A 20,944-nucleotide genomic window follows, 5' to 3' on the forward strand; every position below is an offset into this window, starting at 1 on the left:
ATCACAAGATGATAGCTTTCCTCACGCTCACTCTTGGTTCCCTCATGGAGCGCACAAACGTCCGACCATAGTGCATGGGCGTCTTTGTGGTTCCTTACACGATTGAACACATCTTTGCAAAGGCCTCTAAAGATGGTGTTGCGAGCCTTTGCATTCCATTTTTCATAATTCACTTCATCACCTTGAAGTTGTGCGGCATTCCTAGGTGCTGGGAACCCTTGAGAGGCGGCTCTTAGAATTCCAACATCTAGAGCTTCTAAGTATGCCTCCATGCGGATTTTCCAATATGGAAAATCATCTCCCTCAAAGATAGGAGAAGGTCCATCCCCGTGAGACATCTTGCTCTAAGCGATTAAGCTTAAAAAACGTGAGCACGAGGCTCTGATACCAATTGAAAGGATCAAGATGCCCAAGAGGGGGGGGGTAAATTGGGCTAATTCTAAATTCTCTTGCAATAATCAAATCCTACGGATAGCCCAATTAACCCCTTGTACCTAGAAAAGTGTTTATATCAAACTAATGCACAACAACCTCGCAACCTATGTTCCAAACTTACTCTAGCAAGCAATTCTATGGATGTAAAACAAGTATTGAATTTGCTCAAAGTAAATACTCAAAGTAAGTGCTCAAAGTAAGTAGAGAGAGAAAAGAACGCGGCGATGTTTTGCCGAGGTATCGGAGAGTCGCCACTCCCCACTAGTCCTCGTTGGAGCACCCGCGCAAGGGTGTAGCTCCCCCTTGATCCGCGCAAGGATCAAGTGCTCTCTACGGGTTGATTCTTCGACACTCCGTCATGGCGAATCACCCAAAGCCGCTCACAACTTGAGTTGGGTCACCCACAAGCTCCGCCGGGTGAACACCAAACTCCCAATCACCACCAAGCCATCTAGGTGATGGCGATCACCAAGAGTAACAAGTACGAACTCTCACTTGACCACGCGAAGCCTAATGAGAAGATGGATGCACACTTTGCTACTCTTGATTTGCTAGTGAGGCTACTCTCTTGGATTCTCAAATCACAAACACCTCACTAGGACCTTGCTCTTCTTGGCACTCACAAACGTGTTTCTCAGCTGTTGGAATGAGCAAAAGATGCTCCACTCACGAGTGGAGCTTCTATTTATAAGCCAGCCTGAAAAACGAACCGTTATGAGCTTCTACGGGACGACCGGACGCTCCGATCGCTATGACCGGACGCTCCGGTTAGTTCAACCCGCGAACAGTTTTCAAGTGATGACCGGACGCTGTCAGGGTCCGGTCAGTACCGACCGGACACGTTCGGTCGCTCTTGGATGCTTACTGTAAACGACCGGACGCTGGATACTCAGGGTCCGGTCACACTGACCGGACGCGTCCGGTCACTCTTTCCCAAGTCTAGACCCTTACTGGAGTCGACCGGACGCTGGCCCTCAGCATCCGGTTACATGACCTCCCAGCGTTCGGTCACACCAGACTTGATCCCCTTGGTCAAATGAACTGACCGGACCCGGCGGCCAGCGTTCGGTCAGTGTTTGACCCTCCATTCACTTCCAACTTCCGAACATATGTGAATGAAGTTTGCTCCAAAAGATCTTAGGCATTCATAGGAGCTACCTAGAGCTAGTTTTAACAAGTGTGCACCACACCTAACTCACTAGACTCAACTAGGTCAAGCTACCCATTCATACCCCCCTTCATAGTACGGCCAAAGGAAAAACAAAGTCCTAAACTACTCTAAGTGTCTCTCCAACTCCAATCGACACTTAGAACTAGTTATCCTTAACCTTGTCGTCCATCCTTTGAAAACCAAAACGATTTCCATCGTAGGGGCATGACAACCTCGATTGCCCAATCGATCTCCATTACCATGACCTAACTTAATTGCCTCTGCAAAACACACGTTAGTCATAGTAATCTTGTATTGACATTAATCACCGAAATCCAACTAGGGGCCTAGATGCTTGCTACCGGTGAATATGATGCATGCTCGTTCCGTACGTTCTCACAAACCTAAGAAAAGTTAAGTTTTAGCAAAATATACGGTGGCATACATACGTTCTCTCAATTAGCGGTAACAAGTCGATCTACACGGTGCGTTGTTAGCGTACCTATAGAAAACTGCATTGCAGCCCAACCCAACAAGATATAATGCTAATAATGAAAGTAGTAACTAAGATACTCTCCATATATACATCCCCAGATATATATACTTTGGTATCCAAACTACCCGACAGATGTACCCACAATTAAGTACCTTCATATATACATGCATGCAACATGTAAATACTCCAGTAACCACAACTAACTCTCCCCTAGACCGACGGTTGGACGGTCATGCTCTCACAACTCACACTTACCTTAGCGTAGAGGCAATTGATCCATACATTACCATTCAAACAAATGGTACCCATGCAATAGCACGCTGCATGGACGACGAAATAGAAACAATCAATTTCCCCCAAGTTAGTAATTATATATAAGCCACCTAGAAGTCCTTAAGTGGGCAACAAGGGATGTGATCACTAGTACACCATAAAATTTTTGATTTTTGAACACTTATATATAACTATAAGTTGAAAAACCATTTTCACAACAAAAGCTTTTGTTTTTAAATACCCGTATGACATGTTTAGTGTTGAATCTAGCTCTGATACCAGCTGTCACAGAACCGACCAATTTATAAGAGCACAAGTATAAAAAACAATCACCGAAACGATCAAATTCTCGCACTTGAGCCCATATAAACCCGGTAGTCAACTAAAACCACGAAGGATTTCAAACCAACTTGCATACAACCAAGATCACAGTAATTCAACATAACATATCATATGTTACAACATTTCACAGACAGTTTGCAAATAGATTACATCACCTCAGAGTCATCGTTATTACAAAACAAGTGTTCTAAAGTACATGGAAGCAAATAGTTTAACTTACACACCCAAGTTCAAATACAAATACTGGTTTGCTAATCACAACCCGCAAAAGCATTCGGATAAGAGAAACAGAGATCATGCCCATGATCTAGTCTTCATCACCCGACGGGTGGAGACAATACTTACAGAAGCCCTGATATAGAAGGTCATCTACAACAAGAGGGAATAAACCCTAAGTATGAGAATGTACTCAGCTAGACTTACCCGTCAAAAACCAAAACAAATGACACTAAGGATCATGCATAGCTTAATTTAGTGGATCTGGCTGACACTTTCTTTTTTACGGAAAAAGCATAAGTAATAATGATCAACTCTTAATCTGAACTAGCAGTGACTTTTAGCCATTAACCTGTCATCTATATTAGCACTTGTACTAAGCAATTATTTGATTAAGATGCAAACATTAATAACCATAGCAGGTATAAATCGTGGCAACGTTATCATCATTATCCATTTAACCATATTGTTAACTTAATTGAGTCTACGTTGCCGCTGCTCAGTCAAGTTCTCACTATCCGGGAGAGATGGTGATTCGAATCGATTCCTATCTAGCTAGAGGGATATTCCTAAACACAAACCCTGCTTCCCCCGTCAGGGTCGCAACAAGTCACCTTTGGTATAATTCGAGAGTCGTGAGTCCAATCAGTGCTGTAAAATCAGAGAACCACTCTGCCATGAGTGCTCAGTGACTTAACTCACCCTTGGACTTATGCCAATGGCTCTCCGCACATCCTTACTACCATCCAGATTGCGACCCCCACTCGTGTCCCCGGCCCGAATCAAGCTACTAGGCTTCACGGTCGGAACGAGTTATCTGGCTAGCTAAGTGTTAGGCTGCGTTCAATATGACATGAGGACGTATAGCGTATCGGTCCTTAAACGACACAGATAGAGTCACTATGTCCAAACCTACACAAGACTCCGCTCGGTCTTCATTCATTATTAATATGGTTCTTTTCCACGATAGCAAATATAGCCAACCGTGATCCACCTCATCCTAAAGCTCATAGGTGACAGAAAATCACCTGACTTCTACCGCTCTAAGCATGGCTAAGCATTTAACCCGTTCTTGAACTTAAATAGGATTCAAGTGCGATATCTAGACAAGGCTGAATATATAATGCAACAATTGGTTCCAACCAATTCCTATACTTAATGCACCATCAACAATAAGAGATACTTAAGATATTTATAAAAACATGGGAAACTTAATATGCTCCAGGGCTTTCCTTTTAGGAAAGACGATGGTTGGTGGTCAGGGCACTCGGGCAACTCCTCCTCGGCGGCTGCTTCGTCGATTTCCTACACCTCGGGCTCCTCCTCCTAGCTCGCTCCCTTGAACTCCAGCAGCATCACTCCCTCCGGCACACCTATTGCATGTATGCGCATGATAAATATCATGGATGCACATGAACGAAGTTAGAAATGCTTGGGGAATGCACATGCTTACTGCAGTCCGCATTTTCTGACTTAAGCTTTATTCAAATCACTTTAACATACCAAGTTTATACAATCTAATGTACAATTGCTCATCTTCAGTTAAGGACCTAGAACCTGCACCTAAGCATGTTCTCAAGTTAGGCTAGCACCTAAACAATCAACAAGAACATCGCAACTGAGCACACACACAATCATTCGTATTTTAGCAAAATAGAAACTTATATAGCGGTATAGTAAACTGACAAAAACTGGAGATCTCCAAATCAAAATGATAGGCAATAAGACAATTTGGAAAGCTTATGAAATTGCCTACAATTCATCTTCAGACCTCAAGGCATGATACCAAACTTTACCAGGTTGAAATTATAGAACCACATAATTAGGTCCAACAAGACAGAGAGCAAGCAAAATTATGATCTAACTTTGAACAACTGTAGCTACTAAACTACTAGGCCAAATGCTACCAAATTTTGACAGGAGCAAGATACATAAGTTATCTATAACTTTTGTATTCACCACATTCCCAGCAAACCAAAATATCATGGGGAACTTTGTAAAGTCCCAAAAACTATCCAGAAAGACATAATACCAGGAAATATTTATTAACTTACGTTGCAAACAAATAATTGGACAAAACCAACTCTACTCACTTATCACACATGTCACAAGAACACTATAAAGTAAAGTGTTCACCACCAATTCATTTCTTTTAGTGCCTTTCTTTAATTATTTAATTAATTAGGGGAAATGGTAAACATATATGAAACTACACCATTTAATCTACAACAATTACAGTAGGTACCACATGCTCCAAGTAGACTACTTTAAAAATTTCACATCATTTGAGCAAGTATAACATCCTATACGAAAATGACAAGGCATAAAGGCATAAAATGACATAATTAGGAAACCCTAGTGAAAAGTGTCAAGTAACAGATTTTATATTTTTCTAGCATCCTTAAGGTACTAGGACATTCCCCATAAAATTTCATGGTCATTGGATTCCTAGATAAATTACAAAAATTCACTCAAGGATCATTCAATGATAAAAGGAAAATCTATAACTCAAAAACCATACATGCAATGACTCAAATTTTTACCAGAGCTTCTACTAAGTAAGAATAGCTCACCAACAAAATTTCATAATTTTTGGAGCACAGGAACTCAAGATATAATTTAAACAAGTTTGCATGCATTTAAAAACACATATCAAGTTTCAATTTAATTCATCCAAAAATTCCACTACAAGTGTTCATGTCATATTTTTCCTAAATACTACACTTCACTATGATCCTAACAAAATTGGAACCACCCAATTTAGATCTACAATACTCTAGATATAGATTTTACAAAATAGCATCAAAATCAGAACAAATGAACTAGCTTTCTATAGCATAGTGACTGATAGCAGGGACCCGCATGTCAGTAGGCCCCGCTTGTCATCGACACAAAATAGGGGACAGCGCTTGCGACGGCACGGAAATGGCGTAGGTCGCAGGCGGTGAGGACTCCAACGACGGGGAGGGTACCTCCGCGTTCGCCATGACTTCCCACACCGATTGAACCCCTAAACCTAGACGCTAGGGAACCCTAGGCACGTCGGCCATGGCGCACGGCGGCTCAACCATGGCGCACGGCGGCGCTTGGCCGTGTTCCGGTGCGGCTGGTGAAGGGTCAAGATGGCGGACTAGAGGGGGGTGAATAGTCTTTTCTAAAATTAAACGCGTCGGCTAACTAAAACAAGTGCGGAATTAAGACGATTGGTCTAGCCAAGACTACACTCCTCTATCTATGTTCTCTAGCACCTTCCAAAGATACTAATTAAGCAACAAAGGTGCCGGGCTAGCTAGAGCTCACCTAACCAATTCTAGAAGCAAGGTCACACAAACCTATACCGCTAGTACTTCAAGCAACAAGGGAGCTCCTACACAAGCTAGTAAGCAAAAGCACAAAGCCACCTAAGCTTACTAGCAATGCTCAATAACAAGGCAACCAATGCCAAATTAGATAGCACAATTACTTAGCTACACAAACTAAATAATGTGACTAACAAGGTTACACAAACCAAATTAGCCACGCAAGGGAGCTACTTCTATGCTTACACAAGCAAGAAGGTAACTAGTAAGCTACACAAGCTAACTAATTACAAGAGCAACAACACAAGCTCAATGTATATGAAAATAATCGCAAGCTTGTGTAACGGGGATGCAAACCAACAGGAAGAACAAGGTTGACACGATGATTTTTCTCTCGAGGTTCACGTGTTTATCAACACGCTAGTCCCCATTGTGTCGACCGCTCACTTGATGGTTCGGCGGCTAATTGGCATCACCTGCCAAGCCCGCACGTCGGGCACTGCAAGAACCTACCCCGAAAGTGAGGGTAGCTCAATGACATGCTTTACTAAAGTTGCTCTTCGTGGCTCCCGCGGGGCGAGCACAATGCCCCTCACAAAGCTCTTCTCCGGAGCACCGCACAAGCTTCTTGCGGGCTTCGACGGAGACCACCACCAAGCCATCTAGGAGGTGGCAACCTCCAAGAGTAACAAGCACCACCGGCTTGCAACTCGATCACTAGTGCCACTCGATGCAACCTCACGATGCAATCACACTAGAATCGCTCACTCACACAATCGGATGATCACTATCAAGTATGTGTGAGATGGAGGGCTCCTAAGCACTTCCACATAAGCTACCAAGGCTCTAGTGTGCTCAGCTCTCCAAAGCTCTCGGCCAAAGGCCGACCACGACTTCTATTTATAACCCCATGAACAAATAGAGTCGTTACCCCTTCACTAGGCGTTTTTCGAGTCAACCTAACGCAGCATCGAACGCTGCACCGGACGCACCGATCGTGAATATCGGACATGTCCGGTCGCTATACCGGACGCTTCCGGTAGCTACCAGATAGCCATGTGTCCCACTGTTGCCACCAACAGCTCTCTGACAAGATGACTAGACGCTCAGCATGAAATGACCGAACGCTCAGCCGCTGTGTCCAGTCGAGTCCAGTAAGCCTCTAGGGCCGACCGGACGCTGAGCCTCAGCGTCCGGTCGGGTATAGTAAGCACCCACGGACGACCGGACGCGTCCGGTCACACCAGACCATACACTGCCAACGTTCGATCAACTGTTCCATCGAACACTGTGTTTTCTGATTCACACCAGACGCGTCCCGTGTGGCGACCGGACGTGTCCGGTCGCTGAGTACATCGCTGAATACCGGACGTGTCCGGTCACTCTGTAACCAGCATGACTAACTCATTTTCAACTCTATCTTCTTCACCCTTGCTCAAATGTGCCAACCACCAAGTGTATCACCTTGTGCACATGTGTTAGCATATTTTCACAAATATTTTCAAGGGTGTTAGCCACTCAACTTGCCACGCCACTCGATCCTAGCGATGATGCAAAGTTAGATCACTCGAGTGGCACTAGATGACCGATATGCAAACAAGTTTGCCCCTCTTGATAGTATGGCTATCTATCCTAAACCCGGTCATAAACTTATCTACACACCTATAACTGGTGAAATAAAATGCCCTAGGTTATACCTTTGCCTTGCGTATTCCATTCCATCTCCTCCAATGTCGATGCAACACATGCACCAACACAATCAACAATGATATGATCCACTTCATATCATCACGTGATTATATTGGTTCATCGATCTTGACTTCACTTGCTTTTAACCGTTGCCTTCGTCCATCGGCGCCAAGTCTTGCTCAAGCTTCACCGCCACGTGGTCCATTGCTCTAAAGCCTCCGACTTGCCCTTCACGCTTGCTACCGGTCCATCAAGCCAAGTCTTGTCTTGATCTTCTCCACCTTGATCACATGACTCAATGTCATGTCTTATGTGCAATGAGCTCCTTCATCATCACATGTGTGAGCTTTGCAACATCTCCAAGCAATTTTCACCTTCATGGCATATGTTGCTCACACACATGTATCTGTGGACTAATTACTTATGTATCTCACATAAACACAATTAGTCCACCTAGGTTGTCACTCAATTACCAAAACCACACAAGGACTTTTCAGCTGGTCCGGTAATGGTGGTAGCGTCATCACCGGAGCGTCTACTTGTGATGGTGAAGGCTAGACGAGGGCTAGGGAAGGACGAGAGAGGTTGTGCTGTGCTAGCCACGGTGAGCTCCAACTCCAGCGAGGTACGGCGGCGGCGGAAACCAAAAATGCGGCCACTACCTTGGTTCGCCGGCCCAACGACGAGGTGGAAGAGCTAAAGGAGGCTACAGTGGAGCTTTGGACTAGCTGGAGGTAGCATTTTCATGGTGGTGAGGGAGCTAGGCAACGACGTGTGCTCGGCGGCAATGGTGGAGCTAGCGCGCTGCTGCTGCTGCTGCTGCCGTGAGCGAGGAAGGCGACGGAGGGTGAAGGAGAGTGAGCAGAGAGGCATGAGGACGCGGCTTCAAGCGGAGGGCACCGGCAACGGCGTCAGGCTAGCCACGCGGCAGCAGGGCTCTGTTGCCGGTCGGTCACTGTAGCAAGTCTGAAAATCCGATTCAGTTTCCAATCGTGCCGACTGACTGGCGATGTTTGATGATGCATAACTCCTAATCGGCTCGACCAAAAGCTAATCCAGTTGAACTACGTGATAGAGCTAAGTGAGTACTCCAAATGACTCAACATGAGCTTGAGCTAAATCGCCATGGATTTCAATCTACAAAGCTCCAAAGTCGTCTTCATGAAACTGGAAAACAGCTCCAACACTTAGAAAATTTTTAAGTGTTGAAACAGCACTGATTTCTGGCTTGTGGGCCCAATTTGAACATGTTCTGCACATTTTCATGACTTGGCTTCTAAACAAAGTTTGTTCCTTATAAAATTTTCTACAACTTTGATTTAGGTTGCTCAGACATGCAAACAATCTAAGCTACACTTTTTAAACAGTAAACTCAGGAGCTCTAGGGGTCCATAATAGTCAAACCATGACTTGGAAACCTAATTAGGCAAAATGATCAACATGAACATTTTTCCTAATGACATTCTAAGTATAACTAAGTTGCTTAAGAGGATAATTAGCCACACCACACATTGGTCACACCAAAATCAAGCATCACATGTACTGAAACAAGGACAAACAAGTGACTTTGTTACTTCTATTTCAAAACCATGTTTCATGAGTTTGTGGCATTGTACTATCTAACCATGTTTCACTAAAGTGTGTTGCACATGTTGCACTTGAGTGTAGGGTTACACACTATTCATTTCCTAAAACAATCACACATAGAAGGTAACAATATGTTGCAATGTTTCAAAAGCATGTTTCAGACAATTCTAAACTCATGAATGAATGAATGATGCTCATGTTTATGAAATGCAAGTGCAAATGTGGAAGCCAAACACCTGGGGTGTTACAATACCTGTATCGTGAAGATCTCCGCGGAATCATGGAATATTTCAAAACAAAAAACACTACGTATTTAAGGGCATACGGTTTGGCTAGCTGGCTAGTGCTGGCCAGGCCACTCACGCGGTCACTGTTCACATGAACAGTATCTTGCAGCCGGAACAGTATTTTTCTCTCACAACAAGCCAGCCAGAACACTATTTTGGCTTTTTTTAGGCCAGCCGAACGGCCTCATTAGCGGCCTAGAGCCTAGGGGGCCTTGGGTTCCAGCATCACATGTACGCACGCCGCCTCTCTCGCTCACGCGTGCAAGTGTAAGCGCGGTGGTCGCCACTGCCAGCTGCCGCTTGTGGTACTGTGGGTAGCCCAGCAACGAAAACAAAGCACGTCACATCCAGCATCCCGCGTGGGATATGTGTGGACCTTTTCAATGCAACAGATCACAATAGACTTGTATGAGTATTTTTGAAGCCACGAATTATTCTAACTTCTATGAGCACGGGTCATGAATCCGAGGCACATACGGGATATAGTGGGCACAGAGATAGTATGAAAAGTAAAAAAAAGCGGGACGAAAAATACGTTGGAAGAAATGCTTCGCTCTTTAATATTAGGTAGAGATTATACTCACAAATGACAAATGTGCTTGTGCGCTGTAACAGGACCCGATACGTTTTAGAATCGGATTTTATGACATCATTCGACGCGAGGTGTTCTGACTTGTATGAGCATGGGTCCTAAGTTTGGGTTGTCATCTAAGACTGTCTCCAACACCGCGCCCCAAACGCATATTTGCGTCCCAGACGGTGTTTTGGGTACCGGAATCGGCCGCCAACCGATGACCAATACGCAAGACGCAATTTGCGTTCGAGGAGAGAGGAGACGCAAAGTTGCGTCGTCCTCCACGCGCGACGCAAACTGCCGGTGCTGCCCCTCTCTCGCTCTCGTCTCTCTCGCGCGCCGGAGGCGGAGGCGGAGCTGGGGCCCGAGCCCGCTCCGGAGGCGGAGAAGCTGCGCGATGGGGAGCCACGGCGGGCCCCCTCCGACGCGGCGCGGGGAAGAGGAGAGGGTCGTGGGGGAGGAGGCGGCGCTTGCGAGGTGGCCGGAGATGGCATCCGCGCCATCGTCTTCGTCCCGTGCAAGGGCGGCGTCCTCGAGTTCGGCTCCGTCGTGCCCGTCCTCCATGGCGCCACACCTCCTTTTGCGTCTGCTGTTGGACATGCAAGACTTGGGTGCGGGATGTATTTTACTGTGCGTGACCTATACCGTGGAATGAGTCTCGCTTTTGGGTACTCATTGTTGGAGATAGCCTAAGGGATATGGAGAGTACAGGGGTATTTTAGGAATAAAAGATGGGTTAGAAGAAGCCTTTCTCTTTAATATTCAGTAGAGAATAAAAAAGAAATAATATGTTGTGATGAGGCCACGCCCAATGCTACACACTGGATGGAAGTCTCAGCTTCCACGTCTCCATCGAACGTTCGAATCAGCTCGCATAGTGGTTTTGCAGATCGCGGATGACCAGGATAGCTTGTACGTACAAGCAGTGATAGCTTGCTGTGACAAAAGGTTGGAGAACAGGGTGAAACGTGCGTCGTGGCCATGTTCAACAGGCTTTTGGGACTGAAAAGGTAAAACAAATGTCAAAAGATGAAATTCGACTTTTAGTAGTATGCTTTGGGAGAATGCACATGTAGTTACTTTTTGTTGGAACCACGGGGAAGTCTCTCTGTAGGTGCTTTCAGACATTCAGAGCACCTTCCTAACAACTTCCAAAACTTTGTTCCACTGTAGAGACCGGAATTTTAAAAGGTGGCGTTGCTAGCATTTGAGAGGGGGGTGTGTGTGTGTGTGTTTTTTTTTTTTGTTTAGTTCCACCCCAACTTCCAAAAAGTTGCTACAGTACCTGCCACATCGAATGTTTGCGGCCCGTGCATGGAGCATTAAATGTAGACGAAAAGAAAAACTAATTGCACAGTTTGGTGGGAAATTGCGAGACGAACGTTTTGAGCCTAATTAGTCCATGTTTGAACACTATTTGCCAAATAAAAACGAACGTGCTACAGTATCCCCAAAATCCAAATTCCTGGAACTAAACAAGGGCTAACACTCGTAGGATTTTGTACTAGAGAAAAGTAAGGACGAAAACGGTACGAATATTTTTCGACCCTATTCGAAACCGAATCCGTTTAGAGGGGTTGAGATCTGTCCGTATCCGAGTCCGGATATCCAACATCTGATACCGTATCCATATCCGAATACTCAAATCGCATATTTATGATGTCGATATTCAATCGTATCCTATCCGATATAGTTGACGCTATCCGTATTCGAATCCGAATCCGGACAGAAATATGAAAACAAATATAATATCGATGATATCCGTCCGTATCCGATCTATTTTCATCCCTAGAGAAAAGTAGTTAGATTAGTTGAGCGTGCATAATATCATTTTCTTTCTTTCTTATTTTCTTTATTACAAAAGACTGCGTTCTAGAGGCATCCTATATCCTCTATAGCTGAACTATATATTGAGAGAAAAAACAAGAATCAATATTGAAATAAGTGTCAGAAAAAATACAATTAAATTTAACAAAGTTTTCGTCTCAAGCACTATGTTATCCCCCGTTACCGTCAATAAGAGCAAATAGATAGCCAAATAAGATCTAGCTGTATAGTGGCTTCTGAAGACCGATCGATCACATGGTGTCTTTTAAAGACCGCACTATAGTAATCTATTCCAAAGAATTCATTTTCTTCAAATCCGCTTTTTTTTAAAGGAAACCGGCCGGACTTCTGACTTGATAACATGACACCATGGACTACAGCTATCAAAAAAATTATAAGTCGTTTTAATTTATTTTAGTTATATCTATTTTGCTACATATCTAAACATATTATTAGGGTCTATTTGGCAGGGCTCTGGCTCCTCTAAAAATGGCTCCGGCTCTGGCTCCTCTGAAGGAGCAGCTCCTCTGGAGAAGCTGAAGCCGTTTTAAAAAACGTTTGACAAAACGGCTCCTTCGCACTAGACGATATGAACCCACAGCAAGGAGCCACGCGAAGCTCGTTTTTTAGACTTCTCCTGCGCAGGCAAAAAATGGCTCCGCCTCTTGACTGGCTCCCCATACGAAGCCCTTTCTAAAACAGACGTTTGGCACAGCTCCTACAGGAGTCAGAGCTGAAGTCCATGCTCGAGTCCTGCCAAGAGGCTCTTATTATATCTAGAAGAGTAAATAAAAGACTTAAGAGAAGAGGGCACCACCGCAGCAACGGTTTCAGACTGACTACAGGAAGCAGGTCTCCGAGATCGAAGAAACCCCACTATTCCCCAGTCGGCCAGTCCCCACCACCGGCGCCAGCCCGATGGCGGGCCCTGATCCCTCCGACCGCCAGCCGGCGCCCGACGGCGCCCGCCGCCTCCCCTGGACCACCGTGGTGATCCTCGTCGTCCTCGCCGGCAACTTCGTGCTCTCCGTCCGCCGCGTCCGCGACAACCGTGGCGCGCTCGCCTTCATCGGCCTCTCCCACCTCAACCTGCTCGCCCTCTTCTACGCCACCCGCCGCTTCCAGCTCTCGCCGCCCGGGTCGGTGGCCCAGGGCCGGGCCAGGCTTGCCGTGTGGCTCCTCACCACGACGCTCACGGCCGGCTTCACCTGGAAGCTCGGCACGATGCTGCCCCTCGGCTTCATGATCCTGGCGTGGGTGATGGCCGCTGCCACAGTGCTCGGTGGTTTCCACCTCATGTTCGTCCATGGCCGCAAGTGAGCTCGTTCTCATCACGATGCTGCGCAGCGCAGTTCTGCCTTCACCATGTCTTACAGTAAGTACTATATAGATGGAGTAACTGAGTAAGTCTGTTGAACCCTGTATGAATCTCTGAGGCGCACCACTGGCCTTGAGCAACATAAATAAATAAGGTCTGGAATTTGGGTTGATCGATACATGAGAGTGATTGAGGTCGTCTTTTTTTATTAATTAAATCGCTTTCAGCGTTTTTAGTTGCACGCTTCGAGGGCACCTCTTTAGCAAAACAGACCAAGATCAGATTCTTCAGTCGAAACAAATATCAAATGCTGGATAGAAAGGGAACTCTTCCTTCGGTATAGATCCCCTCACCACAATATATATTAGCTTTCGATTTGGTTCTCCTGGAATTAATCTATGCAAGATCTAGGGGCATCTGATTGGAGATACTTGTGCATCTTGAGACTTGAGTTGGCATGCACCTGGGTGAGGATCAGGAGGATTCCTGTTGGCAAATGGTCACAATCACAATGATTCTGTCCAAGAACTCTGCAAAGGATGCACCAAAGCAAAGATCCAAGACCCCACCCAGTATTCCCTTTTTCCTATAGGCACCGCCTTTTATCTGATTATTATCACTCAGCTCCTGTAATCAGATCATGGACACAAAGTAGTAGAAAGGAAAGCTTCATTAGCACATTTTTATTCCAAAAATGTTTTTTTTGTTTAATTTACTCGATGGAGCTGCCAAACCTCCATAATCCAAGAACATTTAGAAATTGTTCTTTATGGAACAACATATCTCCTCCTCCTACAGTGCTAAGGCACCAGTTCTTCGTTACTAGTTTGAACTTGACATCTTGTACCAAACCATTACCCATTACTAGGTAGAGAATTTCTCGATCGTCCGGCATCTGATTCAACAATAGACAATTCAGCCCGGGATGCAAGCTATTCTCTCTTCCAGGCACATGCTTTGCTAACCATTTATTCTTAGGAAGGCGTCTAAAGTCGAACGCGTGTTGTACTGCTAGCAATCACATGTTTTAGCAGGAAGGGACTTGTGTTATCTATAATTTTCCAACTAACAAAACAGACACATGTTGCCTTGTTCGTTTGAGCTTGTTTGGCTGATAAGCCATGGCTGAAAGTACTGTTGACTGATTTGGTGGGAGAGAAAAATACTGTTCATTGGCTAAAAAAGTACGGTTTATAAGCCAAACAAGCCCAAGCGAACAGGGCAGGCCACGAGATTTCAATTTGATCACCGGCAGGCCACGAGATTTCAATTTGATCACCGGCAGGCCACGAGATTTCAATTTGATCACCAGGAACACGATGAGTCAATACTCTTGTGATCACGTCTACAGGCTCGATGACAACACTTTGAGTGCTCTTGAGGTCGGACTACTGATCGATGACGTAGAACAGCAACAGTGCAGCAGTATGTAGTCTCATTGTTTGCTCTCCAAGAGGCTCCCGGTTGCAGAGGGACTGAGGGAGGGTCGTTGCATGATTTGACAAGGTAGATCTGGAGAGGTCGTTGTTTGCTGGGGCCTAGACTAGGCACAACAATAACACCATGGCAATACTGAACTACGGAGTACTAGCTAGTTTCTCAGAAAGAATGCAATTCTAAGTTTAGTCAATAACAAACTTTCTTACGTTTTTGTGATAACTGTATGCTGGAACTGATGATATCTGTTATCTGAAAAAGTTTTTTTTTGAGGGAAACTGGAGGGGTTGGCACCCCTACAGCATATTTATGTTATCTGAAAAAGTTGACAAACATCTATACCCTATAAACGGTTGTTAGTTTTTGTGGTTTTAGAAATTTTCAGTTTGTGTAGTATGCCAGTTATAGAATCAGAACTATTGGCTGCACTCATCAGCAGCCGTGTCAGCAATTCTTTGGGTAACATTTTCAGATATCTAACTGTTGCTGAGTCGTCTGACCGCCAGCTACTTCGGCGTCTCCTCAAGTGATATTAATCAAACAAAGTGTAAGCAGACAGTTTGTTGTCATAGACCCAACATTCTGTTTTTTTTTTTTTACGTTGTCATTCTGTTTTAATTTTGACAAAAGTATCATTTTTAACAAAATTTTGAATGATTATTATCAGCAAGTCCCATGTCTTAGAGCGAGTGTGCCATGCTGAACACCAATGTGTTGATGTCAATGTGGAATGGAGCGAAATCTCGAAAATCTTCAGTTCCTGCCTTCCTGGAAGACGACTGAAATCTTCAGGCTGAGGCCGTAGGCCAGGAACTGAAATCTTCAGGCTGAGGGCGTAGGCCAGGAACTGAAATCTTCTATTCGTAAATTCAAACATGAGAGACCTGAATTTGGAACAAGTTCATGAATTAAAATCGTTGTATAATTCTAATTCCACGACTTACGGCATTATTAAGGCTGCAGATGTGCTCAAATTACTTCGTGATGTGCTGATAGCTGTTTGAGGACAGATGGATTTTGCTCATCTGGCTTGTGGGGCCGGCTGCCCAGTCCCCTGCCTCTCTGACGACTAGACCCCACCTGGCAGGGCAGCCCTCTCTCTCGATTCCTCCCCAACCAAACCACCAAACCCTCGCTTTGGCAGGGCAGCATGGCGGTGCCGGAGGATCTCGTCGAGGAGTTCCTTCTCCGCCTCCCGCCGGCCGATCCCGCTAGCCTCGTCCGCGCCGCGCTCGTCTGTAAGCCCTGGTGCCGCCTCATCTCCACTCCCCGCTTCCGCCGCCGGTTCCGCGAGTTCCACCGCACGCCCCCGACGCTCGGCTTCCTCGCCAATACCAGCAAGCCGGGACCCCGCCCCTACGTGGCCCGCTTCGTCTCCACCTCCTACTTCCGCCCGCCGGCCCCCGCCGAGCACCGCGGGTGGCTGGTGCTCGACGCTCGCCACGGCCGCGTCCTTCTCCGCAGCATCGAACCGGGGAGTCGTCCCAGGCTCATGGTGTGGGACCCCGTGACGGACGAGTGGCGGCAACTACCAGAGGTGTCTCTGTTCGCGACCGACTGGAACGCGGCTGTGTTCTGCCTCTTCGCGGCCAATGGCTCCTGCGACCACCTCGACTGCCAACGCGGGCCCTTCGCCATCGTCCTCGTGGCCACCGTCGCGGCGAAGTCCACATTGAGGGTCTACTCATCCGAGGCTTGCGCCTGCAGCGAGCCGAGGCCACTCCCCAGGTGCTACCTTGGCAATGTGGCGCCCACTGCCCTTGTGGGGGGATACACTGTACTTTTTGAGAGGAGAATTCTTGGGTGTGATCTGCCCACGGGAGAAACATTTGTGTCCTTCCTGCCTCCTGATTCTGTTGCGTGTGATCCTGTGCTCATGACGATGGAGGATGGTTCCCTGGGAGTCGCGTTAGGACAAGGGACCAGACTCTCCCTCTGGTCCATGGACATGGAGACGAGTCCCGATGACCCCGTTCGGCTTGATGAAATTTGGCTAAAACTGGCTGAAAAACACTGTTCTGGCTGAATTGTTGTGAAAGAAAAACATTGTTCCGGATGAAAAAACAAGCCGATTTCTGGGTAAGTCGAACGGGGCCTACAGTGTGGACAAGTCCTGATGGAGACATAGTATGGACACGAATCAGAGTCATTCAACTCGAGAAGCAGCTCCCTGTCAAGGCTTCGTCCATTTACCCTACTCCTGTTGGATTCTTCCCTGGAGTCTTTTTCTTCAACACGGATGATGGGGTGTTCAGCATTAATCTAATGTCGGACCAGGTGAAAAAGGAACTCGAGAACAACAAAATTTGTGTGATAAAAGTTGTTCCCTACATGCGCTTCTACACTCCAGGTATATATAACTTCGCTCGGAACTTGTCAATATGGACAGTGCCCATGATACTGTGTGTGGTCAGTGAGTTTATGAAAGATAGATATACATGCCAAACTCTGTTACTCCTACCTACACCTTTTATTTTAGTTACAGACCATCCTTGACACTATCTACACAAAATTATTCATCAATTATACATCTTATTATGATAGGCATTTGACTTGGTCTTGAGAATTGTAGGCTGAAAATACCGAGCAAATTGAAGTCATCTCGTTTTCTTCCTTGTAGATGCCTGCCTTGTGCCTATGACCAATGCTGAACATTTTCTTTGCTGAATTCAGTAAAAAATGAATTAAAATTAAAAATATAAAGACATGGATGAATTGATGATATCTCTGTTAAACAAAGAGAGGTCTTCTCCAGTGGGTTTGAGTCGATCTTCCCTTAATGATTTGTGCAAGTACTGGCTCTTAATAACCAGTGGAGCTGTGTGTTAGACAACCAATCCCTGATTAGTGGAATGTAGATTATCTTGTAGCCCATCTATGCAAGTAGATTACCGTGATTGAATGGTGTATAGCTTGCCTTTTGTACTGCTATGGTGATGGCTGTTATCACCATTATTTAACAGAGCTACGTGGCCCTAAGGGGTTCAACACGCTTCCACATAACACGATTTCTATTGTCTATCACTGTGGGTACTGTGTAGCTAGGGGTGCTTGGTTAGCACCTTGTTGGAACATGTTTCTTGGTAAGAAAATGTACACTGATGGCATACCAATTCCACAATCAGCATATATTTATTTTTAATGTTTGTGTTGTGCAGCACCAGATTGACCATTACAGATGAGGAGCTAGCGGTTGATGGTTCTGGTGCATGAATTAAAAAACTCAAGCTTCAGCAAGGCCTCCAAATCCCAGAATGAAGTGTGCCACTGTTGGGGGGATAACACCTTGTTGTTTGGTTTCAGTGGGTAGTGAATGGAAATCGAAGATAATTTTAAATTACTGTTGTATTGGTTGCCTGCTGCACATTTTCCATTTGTGCCAAGGTAGCCTATCTCCTGTAAGTAGTTGCTGTAGTGCCACTCTAATGCTGTGGATTGCTAGTGTGCCCTCTAGCAGGGATAACCAATCTAAGTGTAACCGCCATTTCCTAAGAAGGCATGCCAATGCCATAACGACATGGCAGACTGTTAATCTACAAAGACCCATGCTTGTAAGGTTGATGCAGGCAATGCTTTGTTAGTGTGGAATGAAATGAATTCTCAATTTGAGCATGCACTGGTTGCTGATAAGGATACTAAAATGCTGTGGCAACTGGGAGCGTGTTCTTTACTGTGCAGTTGTCATATTATGCTGTGCACTAAGCTTGTTAGTTGCACAAGCTGCATTCGGAATGTTAAATTGATTTTTTTTTTGAAGGAACAGGAGGGGGTTGGAACCCCTACTGGTTGGAACCCCTACTGGACAAATTGAATTTTCTACTTGGTTATTTTGTTGTCAAGTTATTGGGGTTCTTCTGATGGTGCCTGTTCGCTTGGTCGTATTTGGCTTATAAGGCATGATATATCAGCCAACGAATAATATTTTTCTCACACACAAAATCAGTCAACAGTACTTTCAGTCATGGTTTATAAGACAAACCAGCCTAAACGAACAAGACCATGAATCTAAGGTATTTCATCTGTTATACGTACTTTTTTTTGACAGTCCTCCATACATGTTCAATGTTTGGTTTTGCTGCTACGGTTTGTATGTTATAAAGACCATTCTAGACTTACAGCCTATAATTGCCTATATCTGGCTTGGCTTATTAGCCAGCCAACAGTGTTTTCCTCTCACACCAAACCAACCAGCAGTGCTTCAGACATGAGCTTATAAGCTAATCCAGTCGAAACGAACAGGCTGTTAATTCTATAGCCTAATCCATCCTATCCAATATGTACTTTTCTGATTGACAATGATTAGTGACGGTTCCTTCTGTTACTCAAATGTTGGATCGTTCTTTTAGGCAAAATTGGCTCATGGACACTGAAAGTGGCCGCCCTTTGCTGTTGGACATCTAAAATGAAGCGATTTGCTGGAGGACACTTGGCAAATTTGCTGGTGGACACTCCACCTAATAAAATATTCATTTCTAATTTTGGAGGAGAGAGAATCGCGGTGAAAAGTCCTTTTTGTCCCTGGCTCTTTCTTCTACCTTGGGCGCCTTCCTCTGGCCAAGATACTGCTGCTACTCGCGTGTAGGGGAAATGGGCTCGGGGCAGGGGCCTGGCTGGCCGGTGACGCGACGACTGGGGGGCGAGGGCGTGGGGACGTGAGCCGCGAACCAGGGCCGATGCAGGTGCCGACGACATCCCCTGCACCGCAGTTCATCCGGTGCTACTGCAGCGAGATGTCAGAGAGGAGGAAGCCGCGGAGGCCGATCGCGCAGAGTGCCTGGCGTCGAAGGTCTCGCGCTGGAGACAGGAGAGGTACTCGGGCGCCACGTTGAACATCTAGAGGACACGCGGGCTGTTGGACGTTTTCCCAAATGCAGAGCAGCGAGGGCCCATTGATGGAGGCGAGGATCCAGCCCGAGTCGTGGTGGACCCAGCAGAGGTCCTGCACACCGCCGTCGGAGCCCGGCACGACGCCGCGCGCCTCGTCGCGGTGCTCCGGGACGTCCTGCCGTGCGCGCCCCGACAAGCTGCTCGCCATCGTCGGCCTCAGCGGCGACAGCAAGTCCACCCTGCTCGAGATCCTCGCTGGCCGCCTCTCCCCATCCCCGCCGCTCACCGTGCGCGAGATGCTGCTCTTCAGCACGTGCCTTTGCCTAGGCACGCGCCTGCCCTTCAAGGACATCGGTGCCCGCGTCGATGCGCTCCTCGACAACCTCACCCTGCGTCGTGGCACCGCCACTGGGATCAAGGACCTCTTCGGCAGAGAGCGCAGGTGCATCTCCATCGTCGTTGAGGCCGTGCATGACCTCCGGCCTCGACAGCGCCTTCGCGCTCTGGATCCTCGGCGTGCTCAATGGTGAGGTGTAGTTGTCGTGTCGCCGGCTGTCGGGGACCTAATACCGGGGTACCCCAGAAGGTGGAACCAATAACCACCGAACGTTAAAAACTTCTGGACGGATAAGGGCGTCGTAGCGTCCCTTGCTCGAATGACAGGAGTTTGGTTCCTCCTCGCCCGATGCCTTTGAGATAGCTCTGCCTCGCCTGAGGGCTCAGGGCTAGTCTCCGTCTCGCTCGACGCCTTTGGGGCGGGCACGGTCTCGCCCGAGGGCTCAGGGCTAGTCTCCGTCTCGCCTGACGCCTTTGGGGCGAGCTCGGTCTTGCCCGAGGGCTGAGGGATAGACTCCGCCTCGCCCGACCCTAGAGGGGCGGGGTTGGTCTCGCCCAAGAGATAGGGATTGGTCTCCGTTTCACCCGACGGCCAGGAACGAGCCTCGCCCTGCTCGATATCTAAAGACTGGTTTCACCTTACCTGACAACTTCTCCCCGTTCTCTCATGATGATGGGTACAAGGCAAGACAAGACGTTCGGGTCAACCATGGCTCCAAGGACCATACCCTGCGCCCTGGCAGGAAAAGTACTGCCAGGGAACGACGGGATAGGTGCTTTAGACCTTTCTGGGCGCCGCAGAGCCCGAAAGGTATTACAGGTGTGTGCTGCTCGCCCTGTAGAGTGGTAGG

General features: G+C 46.6%; 2 protein-coding genes across 2 annotated transcripts; both read left to right on the top strand.

The window, feature by feature from the left end:
• The first annotated feature begins 13,004 nt into the window (after positions 1 to 13,004).
• LOC136524805 (uncharacterized) lies at positions 13,005 to 13,665 on the top strand. Its single transcript, XM_066518048.1, has one exon. The coding sequence runs from the start codon at positions 13,094 to 13,096 to the stop codon at positions 13,493 to 13,495; it is 402 nt and encodes a 133-aa protein (XP_066374145.1). The 5' UTR covers positions 13,005 to 13,093; the 3' UTR covers positions 13,496 to 13,665.
• Positions 13,666 to 16,067: 2,402 nt separating this feature from the next.
• On the top strand, positions 16,068 to 18,483 carry LOC136522755 (uncharacterized). Its single transcript, XM_066516565.1, has 2 exons — positions 16,068 to 17,280; positions 18,089 to 18,483. The coding sequence occupies exon 1, from the start codon at positions 16,081 to 16,083 to the stop codon at positions 16,954 to 16,956; it is 876 nt and encodes a 291-aa protein (XP_066372662.1). The 5' UTR covers positions 16,068 to 16,080; the 3' UTR covers positions 16,957 to 17,280; positions 18,089 to 18,483.
• Positions 18,484 to 20,944: the final 2,461 nt, after the last annotated feature.

The sequence above is a fragment of the Miscanthus floridulus genome, chromosome 18 (genome assembly GCF_019320115.1).
Source record: "Miscanthus floridulus cultivar M001 chromosome 18, ASM1932011v1, whole genome shotgun sequence".
Taxonomy (NCBI): domain Eukaryota; kingdom Viridiplantae; phylum Streptophyta; class Magnoliopsida; order Poales; family Poaceae; genus Miscanthus; species Miscanthus floridulus.